This window comes from Lepidochelys olivacea, assembly GCF_965140295.1.
Source record: "Lepidochelys olivacea isolate rLepOli2 genome assembly, chromosome: 5".
NCBI classification, from domain to species: domain Eukaryota; kingdom Metazoa; phylum Chordata; order Testudines; family Cheloniidae; genus Lepidochelys; species Lepidochelys olivacea.
Window position 1 is genome coordinate 103,226,339 of NC_140415.1, and position 17,873 is coordinate 103,244,211.

The following is a 17,873-nucleotide window of genomic DNA, read 5'->3' on the forward strand; positions in this document are numbered from 1 at the left end:
GGGTGAATTATATGGATGTTCTGAACAGATGTTTGCAAATACTGTTCTACAGCATGTGATTAGCTCTAGCAATGACAGACCACAGAACAGTTAGTGTGACATTTAAAAAAAAAAAAACCCAATATGCTCCCAATTTGTGCATGCAAAAATGAGAAATTGCATGTTTTACTTAGAGGAAATAGAGCTGTCCATATCAACATATTTTCAACATGTTAAGGTATTTACCATTCTGACTCAACATCAGTAAAAATTTATTTTCAGCTGCTATTGATTTTCTTCTTGGTTACAAAGGCTTATGTTTGAACAAAGAGGGAGAAAGAAGCTGTTAACATAGTGCAAATGAGAACACAAACTTGAAAGAACATGTATGTTAATAAGCAAGATGGCCTTCATCACTCCACAACTGCAAGGGAGAAAAAATGTCTGATTTCTTGAAAACCTGATGACAGGCTTGGTGTGCCGTTGGGAAGACAATCAGGAGCATAAAAATGGGTATGTACAACACAGAATTATTTTCAGCCATCCTTCATTTACAGCTTTATGAGTAAATAGTGACATGAAAACAGCTTCTAAATTCAAGATGACTTTCTTACCTTGGACGTGGATGCTGTTTGGTTGAAAAGAGGGGTTTGTTATTGGCTGGTATGTCTTTAGATGTGTTCCCATAGTCTGCTGGAGATGGGGAGTCTGGGGTGTCCGTCTCTGCATCATGGGAGGGGGAACTGGAATTCTCCTGGGGCTGATATGGTGGGGAGACGGAGCAGGAGCTGCAAACCTGAAAATCATGAAACAGATTGAAGTATGAAGCCCCCCAAAAATAAGAGCAAAAGATCGTTTTAAATTATTTAAATCACCAAAGTGCTTTAACAATGGGCACTGATACAGATTTCTAAAAGAATAGAGTGCAGTCCTAAACACTCCGTCATGATCCAGTTTCTCAAATTAGATGGATAAATTACACCTGATAAACAACAATGAAAACCCAGTCTGAAGCTTCTACCAGGCAAACTCCTCAACTTCCAGGGAAGAACCTCAGGCAGAACATGTGTTCTGTTTGACAGTCCGGTGATGAGGGTCATATAGATACTTAGATGGGATACCTGACATCAGGGCCGCTGCTAAATTGCAGGACTGTATTGTGGGGAGGCAATGTGATGCCAGTTGACAAATGACAGTCCTTCCTTTTTAGAAGGGCTGTAACCAGTCAATTCCAGTGCTTCTAAGGGGCACAGAGAGTGGTTGATGGGGGGTGGGGCATTGCCTAAAGGAAGAAATGCCGGGCAGAAGCAGTGTAGGATGAGTCCCAAGTCCTTTTATTAAGTATTGTTTTCTGTTGCATATGATGCTCTAACAGCTCTTGGAAATTTTTCCACTTTATATTCAAGTATTTTGAAATAATTGATCTTAAACCAATATAAAATAGACAACATCAGTTTTCATGAAGATCTGGCAGTGTTAAATGATTTCAAATGGAGATGAGCCTGAGCTTATCAAAATTTGGATCTGGATCCAGTTTATGAACTTCCAAACCTTGGGCATTTCCTGAGCTAAGGCTTTGGTTCAGCTGGGAAAAGGACTGCAACACTTCAGAAGATAGGGCCTAAAACATATGATTACTTCTGCTACTATAAGGGGATGGGTTATTTACCTGGATGTATTTATGGGCTTCCTGGAAGGGTTTGAGCCATGTTAACAACAACCCCTTTGAATTGTACATCTTAAGCTCTTTACAAAGTAGGTAAGTAATATTCCCATTGAAGATGGGAAGCCGAGGTGTAGAGAGGTTACAAGGCTTGGTTTCCTTGACTCACATGACCACTCTCAATCCACGTTGCCTACCCAGCAACAAATAGTATTTTCTAGGCAACAATGGAAGAAGGCTATAGTCTCACAAATAATACAGTAGGAGCTATAATTATAGTAATCTTACCACAGAATACGCCTGCATCACATGGGAAAGCATATTTAAATCCAAGACACCTGAGTTCTTCTGATTTAACAGAGAAGAGATTTCTATCAAACATCTTCTGCATGACTTGGACCTTATATGGAACCCATTTACTAATTTTTGGCTGATCCATAGCTCATGTTAACATTATAACAAATTTCATAGTGAACCGTGTATGCTTTACTGCTTGTTCTATTTGCTTTCATTGAGTAGTCCTTTTGTTTCTTATTAGTTACAGTTTAGTTTGTCTCTGTATTGCTTCTACATTTACATACAAACTCAAATTTATTCCTAAAAAGATGTGTCTGTACAGGAAAAACTATAGAAATACAACCAGTAATGGGATAAATTATGAAGTGCTTACTGAACCCTGGTCTACACTACGGGGTTAGGTCGAATTTAGCCGCATTAGGTCGATTTTAAAATGAATGCGTCTACACAACCAACCCCGTTCTGTCGACCTAAAGGGCTCTTAAAATCAACTTCTGTGCTCCTCTCCAGCAAGGGGAGTAGTGCTAAAATTGACCTTGCTGGGTTGAATTTGGGGTAATGCGGATGCAATTCGATGGTATTGACCTCCGGGAGCTATCCCAGAATGCTCCAATGTGACCACTCTGGACAGCACTTTGAACTCCGATGCACTAGCCAGGTACACAGGAAAAGCCCTGGGAAATTTTGAATTTCATTTCCTGTTTGGTCAGTGTGGCGAGCTCAGCAGCACAGGTGACCATGCAGTCCTCCCAGAATCGCAAACGAGCTCCAGCATGGACCGAAATGGAGACACTGGATCTGATTGCTGAATGGGGAGAAGAATCTGTGCAGGCTGAATTCTGATCAAAAAGAAGAAATGCTAATTTGTATGCCAAAATCGCACAGGGCATGGTGGAGAAAAGCTACAACAGCGACACACAGCAGTGCCGTGTGAAAGTTAAGGAGCTCAGGCAAGCCTACCAAAACACAAAGGAGGCAAACAGTCGCTCCGGGTCAGAGCCCCATACATGCCGCTTCTATGATCAGCTGCATGGCATTCGGGGGTGGGGGGGGACCCTACCACTACTCCACCACTGTCCGTGGACACCTGCAAGGGGGGAGTCTCATGCAACAGAGAGGAGGATTTTGTGGATGAGGAAGAGGAGGAGGAGAATGCACAGCAGGCAAGAGGTGAATCAGTTCTCCCCGGCAGCCAGGACCTTTTCATCACCCTGGAGCCAATACCCTCCCAAGGCGGGATCCCCTACCCTGCAGCCAGAGAAGGCAGCTCTGATGAGTGCACATTTTTAACTACAGTGCAGGGTTTAAAAGCAATAGTGTTTAATGTTTGATTTGTCCTGAAGAATTGGGATGCATTCGTGGCCGGTACAGCTACTGGAAAAGTCATAGAATCATAGAATATCAGGGTTGGAAGGGACCTCAGGAGGTCATCTAGTCCAACCCCCTGCTCAAAGCAGGACGAATCCCCAACTAAATCATCCCAGCCAGGGCTCTGTCAAGCCTGACCTTAAAAACTTCTAAGGAAGGAGATTCTACCACCTCCCTAGGTAACGCATTCCAGTGTTTCACCACCCTCCTAGTGAAAAAGTTTTTCCTAATATCCAACATAAACCTCCCCCACTGCAACTTGAGACCATTACTCCTTGTCCTGTCATCTTCTACCACTGAGAATAGTCTAGAACCATCCTCTTTGGAACCACCTCTGAGGTAGTTGAAAGCAGCTATCAAATCCCCCCTCATTCTTCTCTTTTGCAGACTAAACAATCCCAGTTCCCTCAGCCTCTCCTCATAAGTCATGTGTTCCAGACCCCTAATCATTTTTGTTGCCCTTCACTGGACTCTCCAATTTATCCACATCCTTCTTGTAGTGTGGGGCCCAAAACTGGACACAGTACTCCAGATGAGGCCTCACCAATGTCGAATAGAGGGGAACGATCACGTCCCTCGATCTGCTGGCTATGCCCCTACTTATACATCCCAAAATGCCATTGGCCTTCTTGGCAACAAGGGCACACTGTTGACTCATATCCAGCTTCTCGTCCACTGTCACCCCTAGGTCCTTTTCCACAGAACTGCTGCCTAGCCATTCGGTCCCTAGTCTGTAGCGGTGCATTGGATTCTTCCGTCCTAAGTGCAGGACCCTGCACTTATCCTTGTTGAACCTCATCAGATTTCTTTTGGCCCAATCCTCCAATTTGTCTAGATCCCTCGGTATCCTATCCCTACCTGCCACCGTATCTACCACTCCTCCTAGTTTAGTATCATCCACAAATTTGCTGAGAGTGCAATCCACACCATCCTCCAGATCATTTAGGAAGATATTGAACAAAACCGGCCTCAGGACCGACCCTTGGGGCACTCCACTTGATACCGGCTGCCATCTAGACATGGAGGCATTGATCACTACCCGTTGAGCCCGACAATCTAGCCAACTTTCTACCCACCTTATAATGCATTCATCCAGCCCATACTTCTTTAACTTGCTGACAAGAATACTGTGGGAGACCGTGTCAAAAGCTTTGCTAAAGTCAAGAAACAATACATCCACTGCTTTCCCTTCATCCACAGAACCAGTAATCTCATCATAGAAGGCGATTAGATTAGTCAGGCATGACCTTCCCTTGGTGAATCCATGCTGACTGTTCCTGATCACTTTCCTCTTGTGTAAGTGCTTCAGGATTGATTCCTTGAGGACCTGCTCCATGATTTTTCTGGGGACTGAGGTGAGGCTGACTGGCCTGTAGTTCCCAGGATCCTCCTTCTTCCCTTTTTTAAAGATGGGCACTACATTAGCCTTTTTCCAATCGTCCGGGACTTCCCCCGATCCCCATGAGTTTTCAAAGATAATGGCCAATGGCTATGCAATCACAGCCGCCAACTCTTTTAGCACTCTCGGATGCAACGCATCCGGCCCCACGGACTTGTGCACGTCCAGCTTTTCTAAATAGTCCCTAACCACGTCTTTCTCCACAGAGGGCTGGCCACCTACTCCCCATTCTGTGTTGCCCAGTGCAGCAGTCTGGGATCTGACCTTGTTTGTGAAGACAGAGGCAAAAAGAGCATTGAGTACATTAGCTTTTTCCACATCCTCTGTCACTAGGTTGCCTCCCTCATTCAGTAAGGGTCCCACACTTTCCTTGGCTTTCTTCTTGTTGCGAACATACCTGAAGAAACCCTTCTTGTTACTCTTAACATCTCTTGCTAGCTGCAGCTCCAGGTGCGATTTGGCCCTCCTGATTTCATTCCTACATGCCCGAGCAACATTTTTATACTCTTCCCTGGTCATTTGTCCAATCTTCCACTTCTTGTAAGCTTCTTTTTTATGTTTAAGGTCCGCAAGGATTTCACTGTTAAGCCAAGCTGGTCGCCTGCCATATTTACTATTCTTTCGACACATCGGGATGGTTTGTCCCTGTAACCTCAATAAGGATTCTTTGAAATACAGCCAGCTCTCCTGGACTCCTTTCCCCTTCATGTTAGTCCCCCAGGGGATCCTACCCATCAGTTCCCTGAGGGAGTCCAAGTCTGCTTTCCTGAAGTCCAGGGTCCGTATTCTGCTGCTTACCTTTCTTCCCTGTGTCAGGATCCTGAACTCAACCAGCTCATGGTCACAGCCTCCCAGATTCCCATCCACTTTTGCTTCACCTACTAATTCTTCCCGGTTTGTGAGCAGCAGGTCAAGAAAAGCTCTCCCCCTAGTTGGCTCCTCCAGCACTTGCACCAGGAAATTGTTCCCTACATTTTCCAAAAACTTCCTAGATTGTCTGTGCACCGCTGTAGTGCTCTCCCAGCAGATATCAGGATGATTAAAGTCACCCATGAGAACCAGGGCATGCGATCTAGCAGCTTCTGCGAGTTGCCGGAAGAAAGCCTCATCCACCTCATCCCCCTGGTCCGGTGGTCTATAGCAGACTCCCACCACTACATCACTCTTGTTGCTCACACTTCTAAACTTAATCCAGAGACACTCAGGTTTTTCTGCAGTTTCATACCGGAGCTCTGAGCAGTCATACTGCTCCCTTACATACAGTGCTACTCCCCCACCTTTTCTGCCCTGCCTGTCCTTCCTGAACAGTTTATAACCATCCATGACAGTACTCCAGTCATGTGAGTTATCCCACCAAGTCTCTGTTATTCCAATCATGTCATAATTCCTTGACTTCACCAGGACCTCCAGTTCTCCCTGCTTGTTTCCAAGGCTTTGTGCATTTGTATATAGGCACTTGAGATAACCTGCTGATCGCCCCTCATTCTCAGTATGAGGTAGGAGCCCTCCCCTCACAGACGTTCCTGCCTGTGCTTCCTTCCGGTATCCTGCTTGCCCACTTACCTCAGGGCTTTGGTCTCCTTCCCCCGGTGAACCTAGTTTAAAGCCCTCCTCACTAGGTTAGCCAGCCTGCTCGCAAAGATGCTCTTCCCTCTCTTCATTAGGTGGAGCCCGTCTCTGCCCAGCACTCCTCCTTCATGGAACACCATCCCATGGTCAAAGAATCCAAAGCCTTCTCTCCGACACCACCTGCGTAGCCATTCGTTGACTTCCACGATTCGACGGTCCCTACCCCGGCCTTTTCCTTCCACGGGGAGGATGGATGAGAACACCACTTGCATTTCAAACTCCTTTATCCTTCTTCCCAGAGCCACGTAGTCCACAGTGATCCACTCAAGTATCATTGGTGCCCACGTGGAGAAGCAGGAAGGGGTACTGATCCAAGCGCTTGATGAGTCTCGGCAGTCTCTCCATCACATCGCAAATCTTAGCCCCTGGCAAGCAGCAGACTTCTCTGTTTTCCTGGTCAGGGTGGCAGATAGATGACTCAGTCCCCCTGAGGAGAGAGTCCCCGACCACCACCACCTGCCTCCTTCTCTTGGGAGTGGTGGTCGTGGAACCCCCAACCTCAGGACATTGCATCTCATGCCTTCCAACCAGCGGAGTCTCCTGCTTTCCCCCCTCCCCCAGACGTATCATCTGGTCCACTCTCCGCAATGGTACCTGTGGAGAGAACATGAAAACGGTTACTTACCTGTGTCTGCGTTGCTGGTACCCGAACATTCCCCCTTCTTCTTCTGGAGGTCACATGTTGCAAAGCTTCTTCACTGGCCTCTTGGCTCCGCTGTCTGTTAACATGTCTCGGGATGGAGCGGGAATCCTCCAGAGACATCTCTATGAAGCTCTCCTGGAGGTACTCTGAAAGCCTTTGCAGAAGATTTCTGGGGAGGGCTGCCTTATTTCATCCTCCACAGTAGGACACTTTACCACACCAAGCCAGTAGCAAGTAGTCTGGAATCATTGCAGCACAAAGCATGGCAGCACAAAGCACATGGCCCTGGGTTTTGGTCGCATTCAAGCAACATTTGGTCTTTATCTTTCTGTGTTAGCCTCAGGACAGTGATATCATTCATGGTCACCTGGTTGAAATAGGGGAATTTTTGTAAGGGAACAGTAAAAGGACCCCATTCATGCTGCATTGTTTGTGCATGGCTAAAAGGGATCATCCCGGAGAATAGCCATGTGGTGGGGTGGGCGGAGGTGTGTGCTGCACATCCACCCGAAAACCACAGCCCCTCCTTTTAAATGTGAAACCCAGTCGGCATTGCTTGCTATGGGAAAGGATGGTGCTACAGTTTGAAACCATTCCCACATGTTATGAAGGCGTAAGAAGCCAACCCCACGTACCAAAAGGCTTACCATGGCTGCCTGGAAACCAAATTCTGTTGCCCAGCCGTGTGTGATGTGTCACCATACCAGCAGGCGCTCAATATAAAAGGCAAAATGCGACATTGTACCTAAAGCACATATGCTGTCTGCTGTGAATTGCTTGATTCACTGTGAAAGAGTCTCCCTTTTGTTCTCAGAAATGTATCATCTTAAATTTTACTCTCCCTTTTTATCTCCCCTCAGGTGCAAATGTTTCTATGCTCCCCCTATCATCTCTGTCCCTGAGGTTATCGCAGATTAGAAGACGAAAAAAAACACACTCACGATGACATGTTTCCGAGCTCATGCAGTCCTCCTGCATTGATAGGGCACAGCTTAATGCATGGAGGCTTTCAGTGGCGGAGGCCAGGAAAGCCTTAAGTGAGCGCAAAGAGCGGACGCAGGAGGCGATGCTGAGGCTAATGGGGGAGCAAACGGACATGATGAAGCGTCTGTTAGAGCTGCAGGAAAGCCAACAAGAGCACAGCCCCCCGCTGCATCCTCCTCCCTAAGTTCCATATCCTCCTCACCCAGATGCCCAAGAAAGCGAGGGGGTGGGGGGGGGGGGAAGAGGATGGCCCAAGCAACAGAAGGCTGTCATTCAAACAGTTCTGATTTGTAGTGTGGCTACAACAAGCAATGTGGCCTTGTTCTTCCCTCCTCCCGCACCCCACCCCACCAGGGCTACCTTGTCAGTTATCTCACTTTTTTTTGAATTAATAAAGAAAGAATGCATGGTTTCAAAACAATAGTTACTTTATTTCCTTTGCCAGCTATGATCGAAGGGGGGAGGGTGGTTGGCCTACAGGGAATTAAAATCAACAAAGGGGGCGGGTTTGCAGCAAGGAGAAACACACACAACTGTCACACCGTAGCCTGCCCAGTCATGAAACTGCTTTTCAAAGCCTCTCTGATGCGCAGCACGCCTAGCTGTGCTTTTCTAATCGCCCTGGTGTCTGGTAGCTCAAAATTGGCCGCCAAGTGATTTGCCTCAACCTCCCACCCCACCATAAATGTCTCCCCCTTACGTTTACAGATATTATGGAGCACGCAGCAAGCAGCAATAACAATGGGAATCTTGGTTGCACTGAGGTCTAACCTAGTCAGCAAACAGCACCAGCGAGCTTTTAAATGTCCAAAGGCACATTCTACCATCATTCTGCACTTGCTCAGCCTATAGTTGAACTGCTCCTTACTACTGTCCAGGCTGCCTGTGTATGGCTTCATGAGCCATGGGAGCAAGGGGTAGGCTGGGTCCCCAAGGATAACTACTGGCATTTCAACATCTCTAACGGTAATGGGGATTGGAAGTAAGTCCCTTCTTGCAACTGCTCGAACAGCCCGGAGTTCCTAAAGATGCGAGCATCATGCACCTTCCTGGCCATCCCACATTGATGTCGGTGAAATGTCCCTTGTGATCCACCAGTGCTTGAAGCACAGTTGAGAAGTACCCCGTGCAGTTTACGAACTGGTTGGCAAGATAGGGATATGCATTCCATTTATCGCCCCACCACAGTTAGGGAACCCCCTTGCAGCAAAGCCATCCAGTATGACCTGCACATTTCCTAGAGTCACTACCCTTGATAGCAGAACGTCAGTGATTGCACTGGCTACTTGGATCACAGCAGTCCCCACAGTAGACTTGCCCACTCCAAATTGATTCCTGACTGACCAGTAGCAGTCAGGCATTGCAAGCTTCCACAGGGCTATCACCACTCACTTCTCAACTGTCAGGGCAGCTCTCATCTTGGTATTCCTGTGCTTCAGGGCAGGGGAAAACAACTCACAAAGTTCAAGGAAAGTGGCCTTACGCATGTGAAAGTTTCGCAGCCACTGTGAATCATCCCATACCTGCAACACTATGAGGTCCCACCAGTCTGTGCTTGTTTGCCAGGCCCAGAATTGGTGTTCCACTGTATCAACCAGCCCCACGGCCACCATGATGTCCCAATTGCCACAGCCCAGGCTTTCAGGAACGTCTGTGTCCATGACCTCATCACAATCATCCTGATGCTGGCGTCTCTTAGCCCAGTTCTGCACATACTGCAGCATAATGCGCGAGGTGTTTACAATGCTCCCAACAGCAGTGGTGAGTTGAGCGGGCTCCATGCTTGCCGTGCTATGGCGTCTGCACGGGTAACCCAGGAAAAAAGGCGCGAAGCGATTGTCTGTCATTGCTTTCACAGAGGGAAGGAGGGCGGGGCAACTGACAACATGTACCCAAAACCACCCACAACAATGTTTTTCTTCCATCAGGCATTGGGAGCTTAACCCGGAATTCCAATGGGCAGCGGAGACTGCAGGAACTGTGGGATAACTACCCACAGTGCACTGCTCCGTAAGTCGATGCTAGCCACAGTATTGAGGACACATTCCACTGACTTAATGCGCTTAGTGGAGACATACACAATCGACTGTATAAAATCGATTTCTAAAAATCGACTTCTATAAAATCAACCTAATTTTGTAGTGTAGACATGAGTAACTCAGTCTATAGCACGTCACATATTTTTGCTGCTGCAGGTAACTTCTGCACTATACATTTAAAATACATGCAAAGGAATGTGGGGATGAGGTATGTGTATTTTGCAGTAACAATTGAGGCTAACAAAAGAAGAAATATACAGTAAGTGTTTATAAAAGAAAATATAAGAGGGCTTTAAAAAAGTGCTACAACTGCAGGATTACAGATTTCCCAAGAAAGAGGAAAGACTGGGGTTAGTTTTCTGGATAGCACTCACATAGAAAGATTATTGATTTGCTGCCAGAGATCAGCAACAATGCACACACTGGTCTTTTTTTACATTATTATTTAAAGAATCGTGGGATATCATCCTCTGTGTTTTCAAAATTCATTTGTGAAAACTAATCAATGAAAAATGGCTTTAACCGTCAGCCAACAACAGGGAAAAAATCCTTTTCAAAGACTTAAAATGAAAAGCACAGTTTTAAAGATTTCACATTTGATTTCACATCTAAAAAACCTCCCAAAGATAATACACCACTTTGTATAGCTAGACAGGGATCCTTTTTAGTAGACTTTAGTAGTCTTTATAATGATTTATGAATCACTTCATGAATTCCTGGCTTACTCATATGAGTGACTATAGTATCTACTTATACTTCCCTTCTGCTTCACAAAAGAGAAACTTGGACCTGTTTCAATCCAGATTTGTCCCCGAATAAATCACAGTGTGTTACTGGGGGAACTGCAAATTTAATTTTCTTTCTAAAACAATCAGGACCAGCTTGTAACTGCTAGGAAACTGCCATCCTGAACTGTGGCCATGCCCTGCAGCCCATGCAAACAGGAGTAGCCAAATTTGTAGAGAGGTGCCTTCCTCCATGCTATCTGGGGTCTTCAAAACTAGAACTAGCATATTCTAGGAACCATTACACAGTATGCCATTCCTCAGTGGGAGCTAGGAAAGGTGTCCTGTAAATGAATGATTAGATTTGAAATGGTTTCAAGATTTGATAGGGGGAACCAAGATGATTACGTTTTCAAAGCTTAACTGACCAGATTAATTTACACAATGTGACATGCATAGATGATTTCTAATTCGTCAATATGGATCACCACTAAATGAAATAAATGTCATGGTAAGTGTTGGCTGGACCTGTACATAATGTAAATTAAGAGTACAGTATGAGCAAACTCCTAGCAAGCATCAATAGAAAAAACCAAACCAAACCACTACCACTATCACCAAGAAACCATGTTTGGTATTAGTAGTTTTTTGCTAAGTGACATGCAGGACCCAGCACACTGAAAATGATTATTTGGAGGTGGTGGTGATGAGTGGGAAGTTTTTATATGTTTGGAAAAAGAATTCGTACAAGTGTTTTGAGATTCTTGGCCAGAGAATTGACTGTTGCTAAATTGTTTGTGCTTCACAGACTCTAAGAAGTGATTTGGAGGGGAAAATCCTCATTCTTGCAATTCCACACAAAACAGAACTTCCATTGTTAATCCAAGCTGCTGGATTCCCTTCACAGAACCCGATGTCAGTATTATGACTGCGGTATCAATTGACTGTCCTTATTCAAGCTGGTTAGAATCAAACAAAGCAGAAAGAAAATTACCATTCAGGGTAAACCTGACCTCTTAAAGGTTTTTTGATGGTGCTCCACTTCTTCATAGAAGTATTCGAAAGACTTTCAAAGAGTTGTCACCTTGGAATTCTCTTTGCTAGTGCTCTTTTTGGCCAGCATTCCTTTATCTGATTTCACACTGCCAGTCTCAATGGGGACATGGAAATACATGACTGGCCTAGTAATATTCGACAGTGTGCTTAAACTGAACTCTCTCACTGAGTTTGCCTCACCTTCACTGCCTGATCTTCTTGGAGTTGTCATGTCTACTGAACTCCCTTCCATGAATCCCCCTTCTTCTTCTGGTTCTGTTTTCTCTGTGTGAATCTTCTACAACAGTGAACTGGTTTCAGACCAATTAATCTCTGAGCTAGTGGCCATGCACTGACAAGCATCTGACTGCTTATGCATTCAAATAAGGTCACAGGCATTCCCTTTGTTTCAACCAGAAAAGGGAACAAAGCAAATAGCAGTTGTGCACTTTTACACAGTTTGTAGTCTAAGGGAGTCAACTGTATCCCCTGAAGTGTGCACAAAAGTTGCATGGATTCAGGGCAAATGGATGCCAGAACAGACTTCAAATATTGTTAGGCTGGAAGGTATTAATGGTTGCCATTGGCCATGTCTGATCTCTAGGCTACCACAGATCTGGTTAAAAGTGATGAGCGTGCTACCCACCCTTCATTCAGGCTACATGGCAGAAGCAATTAAGCTACTTTAATGGACTAAGATACCTGGAGACAATGGAAGCCTCTGTCCAAGGCACTAGCCATATGCAAGGCTGACCAGACACTAAACCCTGCTGGCTGAGAGTTTTTTTCCTGGGGACGGATTGCAAACACAGAGGCTGGGTCTTTGATTCGTTGCAGAGAGCTGAAAGCAACCAAAAAGAAAGAGAAAGGCAGCAAAAAGCCACAGAAGCAGTGGTGAGCATGGCCCTGCTCCATGAGGCACAGGACTGGCTGGAAAGGCAGGTTTGGAAATTGTGTTTGTTTCAACTGTGTTCGGGGAACCAGGACTTTGTGTACTTTGTAAATAAACAGGATTGCACCAAAGAATGACCTGATTCATAATCAATATTTCCTCCTAATGGAAACAACCCAGCAAGGCTCTGAATATTGGCTAACTATTCAGGCCAAGAGGTAACAAATGCTAGCTACTTACTGATCCTGGCACTACCACTTCTCACTCCCTACTATTTTTCTGAACTCTTCTCTTCTGGTGCTAGTTCAGAGCTGGGAGATAAAAATGGATTTTCAAGGCCAAGAAAATGATAATCAATCCTAACCAGCTCGTAAACTTCTGCCTTTCACCCTGCCCAGCAATTAGCTTCCCTCAAGAAGAGTTTACTGTTTGAAATACACAATTCCACTTATTCTGCACTGTGGAAATCTTGTGGGGGATTAAAAGAGATGACAAATCAAGAATAAATTCCTGTAAAATAATAGTAATAATATCTAGCTTTTATATATCATGTTTCATCAGTAAATCTCAAAGTGCTTTACAAAGGGGATAAGCATCACTACCCCTATTTCAAAGATGGGGAAACTGACACATGAGCTATTACCAGCAGGATACTGAGTTTGTGTGTGTGGTTTTTGGGAGGGGGGTGAGGGGGTGAGAGAACCTGGATTTGTGCAGGAAATGGCCCAACTTTATTATCATGCACATTGTGTAAAGAGTTGTCACTTTGGATGGGCTATCACCAGCAGGAGAGTGAATTTGAGTGGGGGGGTGGAGGGTGAGAAAACCTGGATTTGTGCTGGAAATGGCCCACCTGATGATCACTTTAGATAAGCTATTACCAGCTGGACAGTGGGGTGGGAGGAGGTATTTTTTCATATTCTCTGTGTATATATAAAGTCTGCTACAGTTTCCACGGCATGCATCCGATGAAGTGAGCTGTAGCTCACGAAAGCTCATGCTCAAATAAATTGGTTAGTCTCTAAGGTGCCACAAGTACTCCTTTTCTTTTTGCGAATACAGACTAACACGGCTGTTACTCTGAAACAAAATAGTATGGTGACTTGCCCGGGGTCATCCAGCACGCCAGGGGCCAACTAGTGCTCTAGCCACTAGGGAACACTTTCATTGAGTGGCCACAAAAAAGTATTTTTGTTAAAACAAATTAGTTGAAAGGGAAGGCAAGCATGCCTATTTGTAACTATTAAATTGGAGGGGAAAAAATGGTTCAACAATGGTATATCCATGTGAAAGTATGACATGTCATGTTACCAGTGACCACTAGTGGAGATGTAGTCTATGTTGGAAGTCACTTTATCTTGACTGCCTACTTTTCTCAACATAGCAATAAAATTTAGGAGGTGTGTAGCTAGCTTGTGCACAGCCAAATATCTTTGTTTACTCTGAGAATAAGTGACCCAGCAACTGACACACTGGATGTGCAACAGCAACGGGTAAAACTCTATAAAGATTGAAGATTCAGCTGTACAACCAATATTTCCAATGCTTTTCTGAACATAACAAAATGTCGTTGAGCTGGTATGGTCATAAGATCAGGCTCTTATTAGATTTCCTGAACTTCCTTCTTTTTGACTGTGTTGGGGAAAAAATGTAAGCTGCATGGGGCAAGCTGTTGTCTACCTCAGTGCTCTGTGTAGTGCTCAGCACACAATAATCAGGAACAGACTTTTTCTACATATGTTAGTATTTCTAGTCAAAGCCAGGAAGTTTTGGGCGAAGTTCCAAGGCAGTTCTCATATAAAAATAAAAATCCCCATGACGCCTTACATTCTGGCTTTCACCAACTCTCCACATTTTGCCGTTGTGGACGAGTAAAAAGTCCTGTTAGCTCACAGTCTACTATACCCCAGTGAAATGCACCAGAATGCCAGGTGTCTACCAGATCTGTGACATAAAAAAACTTCTGTTTAAAAACATGTTTAAAGAACAATGTGATTTGTTGCAAAACAGAATTGTGTGAAACTCGATGCTTTCCTAACAACGTCATGAATACACATGGTTTGCCTAAGGTTTTACAAAGACAAAAATAGCACAATTTTGCAGCTGTGACACAAGACTCCTCACCCCCAGAAGATGGGCAAACCAAAGCTAGATTTTCCACTGAGCACACAAACGTCTGTCATCCGAAGGTGGCTGAGCGTTTCCCTTACCTCCGCGCCTGCTACTGTCACCAACTCCACTGGCAGCGTCGCTGAGCTGCTGCGGGAACATTGATTTGTTCTGCTAGCTGTTCCAACTTGGTTGGCTCAGCAGGCTGCATTTGCACCACTGGAGGGCAAACCCTCTTTCTTGTAACCTCCAGGGATGAGGAGACAAATTCCCCGGCAGTATCTTTTCTATCTGACTGGGGAGAGAAGACCCTTAGGGTAGTTTTGTCTCCCTGAAAGTGAGGCAAATGTGTTCCTGAAACCCAGGATTGACCCAGGTTCCTGAGCCCGTCCCAATGTCCCCGATGGTTAGACAAAAGGTCCCAGGATTTTGTCCCAGTTTTTGTGTGCACCACAGGCAGACTCTGGCCGCCTGAAGGAAATGTCAGTCAGCTGAGCTAGTGAAATTGTCATCAGAATGGATAAGCATGTGTGCACCTATAGCTGCAAATACCACAGCGATGAGCTTGGTATAAACACCTAGGTAGATTATCCCACCAGGCCCATCACTTGTTGACACCTTTTCCTCATAAGGTTTCCAGTTAAGCCAGTTTTCTGCATGAGTCCTTGTCACCCATCCTGATTTTCATGGTGCACTCCCATAAAACAGGGAGTGTCCCAATTCTGAGTGACAGGAGTCCTGCCAAGTTTCAGGGCCCTGCTGTGTACATAAGGGCTGGGGCAGGCTCAAGTGGCCATTGAGCAATTGAGGAAGGCTCCCTGATTTGTGTCAGCAGCAATGTTGTTGATCTGGCTGCAATATTCCCAAGCACAAAGGTTCAAAAGCCAGGGTCAGATCCCCCAAAACCATGAAGTTTTTTTTTTTTTTACAAAAAAAAAAAGATTATACAGTGTTTTGGGCCTGACTTTTGATTTCCGAACTGCCCCACCCACACCCAGTGCATGTGTGAGACACTTAGTGTTGCCAACACGCCCAGATTTATTGAGGTGATTTTTGGCCCCTGCTGCAGGAACCCTGACCTCTACATCTGTTCATCCCCCCCCTACCCACCAATTAATTGTGCCTCCACATCAGTTCTGCCCCTTCCAGCCTCAACTGCATCCCTCCTGGGGCTCTTCACCCCCTCTCCCAGACCTGGGAGGCTGCAGCAGGGTCCCCTCTCCCACTTCTATCTGGGGGTACAGGGGAGGGAGTGGCTTCAGCCTTCAGTGGTTCTTCACTCTACCTTCTGCCCCTCCCAGGCCAGGTGGTACAGGGAGGGAGAGTGGAAGAGGGAGCAGCAGGGGAACTGTCCCTGTTGCTCATAGGAAAGGAGGGATAGAGGCCTGAGCTGCTGGGCTTTTAGCTGCTCCCTCTTTCCCCCTCCCCTCCTGTGAGGATGGTGTCGGCCCCTGAGGGGAGTGGGAAAAAGCTCTGCCTGCCTCCTGCAGCAGATCTGATTGGCTGCTCTTCCTCAGGAGGTGGGGCAGTGGGGAAGGCAGCCAGCTGGAAGGTGTTTCCTCCTCACCCACATGCAGGTCTGAAACTGGTGCTGGTGCTTCTCGTAACATGACCCGACGGGTTCCAGCCCTGGCTGAAATCCCATGACGCATGAAAAAATCAGGAGAGCTGGCAGTTGCCAAGCCACTAGGAAAGCTGCCTCCACTACCCCACAAGTGAGAGGGGTTGGGAGAAGTGTCTCCTCCCCAGCCTGTTCACCTGAGCCCCTGTGAGGGGCAGGGGCCAATGAGGGGACAGAGGCCAGAAGGGAACTCAGATTGGTCCAGTTCCAGCTCCAACATCACAAACTTACACACACACACTTTACACTTACTCAGCAGAAAGGCCATAAATTGCACTGGCTATGGAGATTGAACGAGCCTTGCTACATGTAAAGGAAATCCCCTTCCCCTCATATCAGGTGTGAAGCATGCCAGTGCATGAGAAGCTTGCCCTGATGCATGCTTTATTTGTAGTTACACAGAAAACTTCATTCAGCAGCATTGTCAAGCTCATGTCTTCACCAACACTAAATCCATGCATTTTTTTTTTTGTTAAAGCTGCAGTTTACGGTTATGTGCAAATTATTTGACTTTTTGCTTACATGTAACAGCACGCAAGTGTTTCTACATTTTTCCTTCCAAAAAAAGCTGGCAGCCATAGTCTTTCCAAATATAGAAAGGAGACTGTTGCTTGGTTAAGAATTAGGAGGCATTGTTGCTAAGACCAACCTACCTTGGTATGAGGACGTGTGCCCAGAACAGTCAATGGCACACTTCTACTCCTGCCCCCAGGACTGGGGTCTCAGTTTGTCACAGAAAATGTAGTCACTCTAGACTCAGGAGTGAAGATTCACCCTTGACTGACTCTACTCATCAGCAGGTGAAGAGCCTTTTCTTACTGCCAGTGGCTACTCTGATATGATAACGGCCACCTTGACCAACACAGTGGGAATTGAACAGAGGATCTCCAGGACTAGAAGTATAATCTGCTACATCTTGAGCTAGAGCTCCTTAACTGTGGCTGTAACAACTCATATCCTTTGTGGGTCAGCACAGAGGGGGACCTGTAACACAATGATTGGTGGGTTACATCTATGCTTGAGAATTAAGCTGTTGGTAAAGGCAAGTGAGGGCGGATAACCTCTCTAAAAAAGAGACAAAGCATGGAAACAGACTAGAGAAAAATATCAAGCTTTGCTAGCTTGGCTAAGGCAGGGCCCAAGGTTTGATCAGTTGCTCACCTCCATCCTTCAGAGTCTGTCATTGTTAACAGGCAGACATTTCCTCACTAGCAGAAAAGATACAGCCTCTTAGCAGACAAATCTCCAGCTGTCCAAACCATGGGAGGAAATTATGTACTGATTTCAGAACAACATTGTTATGTGCTTTAAGTGGAATCTTTCTTAGAGCCAGCCTGTTTCATACCACAGACAAGAAGCTTTGTAATATGTAAGCATTAGCTGCCCTGACTCTTCAGTTAGAACCACTTGGGGGCTTTTGCTTTTGGAGGTCTGGCTGGGAATTACTTGCTGTTTTATAGTGAAGCCATAAAAAGAATATAACCACATAC

At 45.7% G+C, this 17,873-nt stretch overlaps 1 protein-coding gene across 2 annotated transcripts in view; it reads right to left on the reverse strand.

Annotated features, from left to right (window-relative positions):
• The window catches only part of GLIS3 (GLIS family zinc finger 3), a 267,494-nt gene that overhangs the window by 15,573 nt on the left and 234,048 nt on the right, over positions 1–17,873 (reverse strand). For both annotated transcript variants that reach the window (XM_084628537.1, XM_084628538.1), the window contains exon 9: positions 594–775. In XM_084628537.1, coding sequence (XP_084484663.1) covers positions 594–775 — 182 coding nt within the window. The remainder of the gene's footprint in view (positions 1–593; positions 776–17,873) is intronic.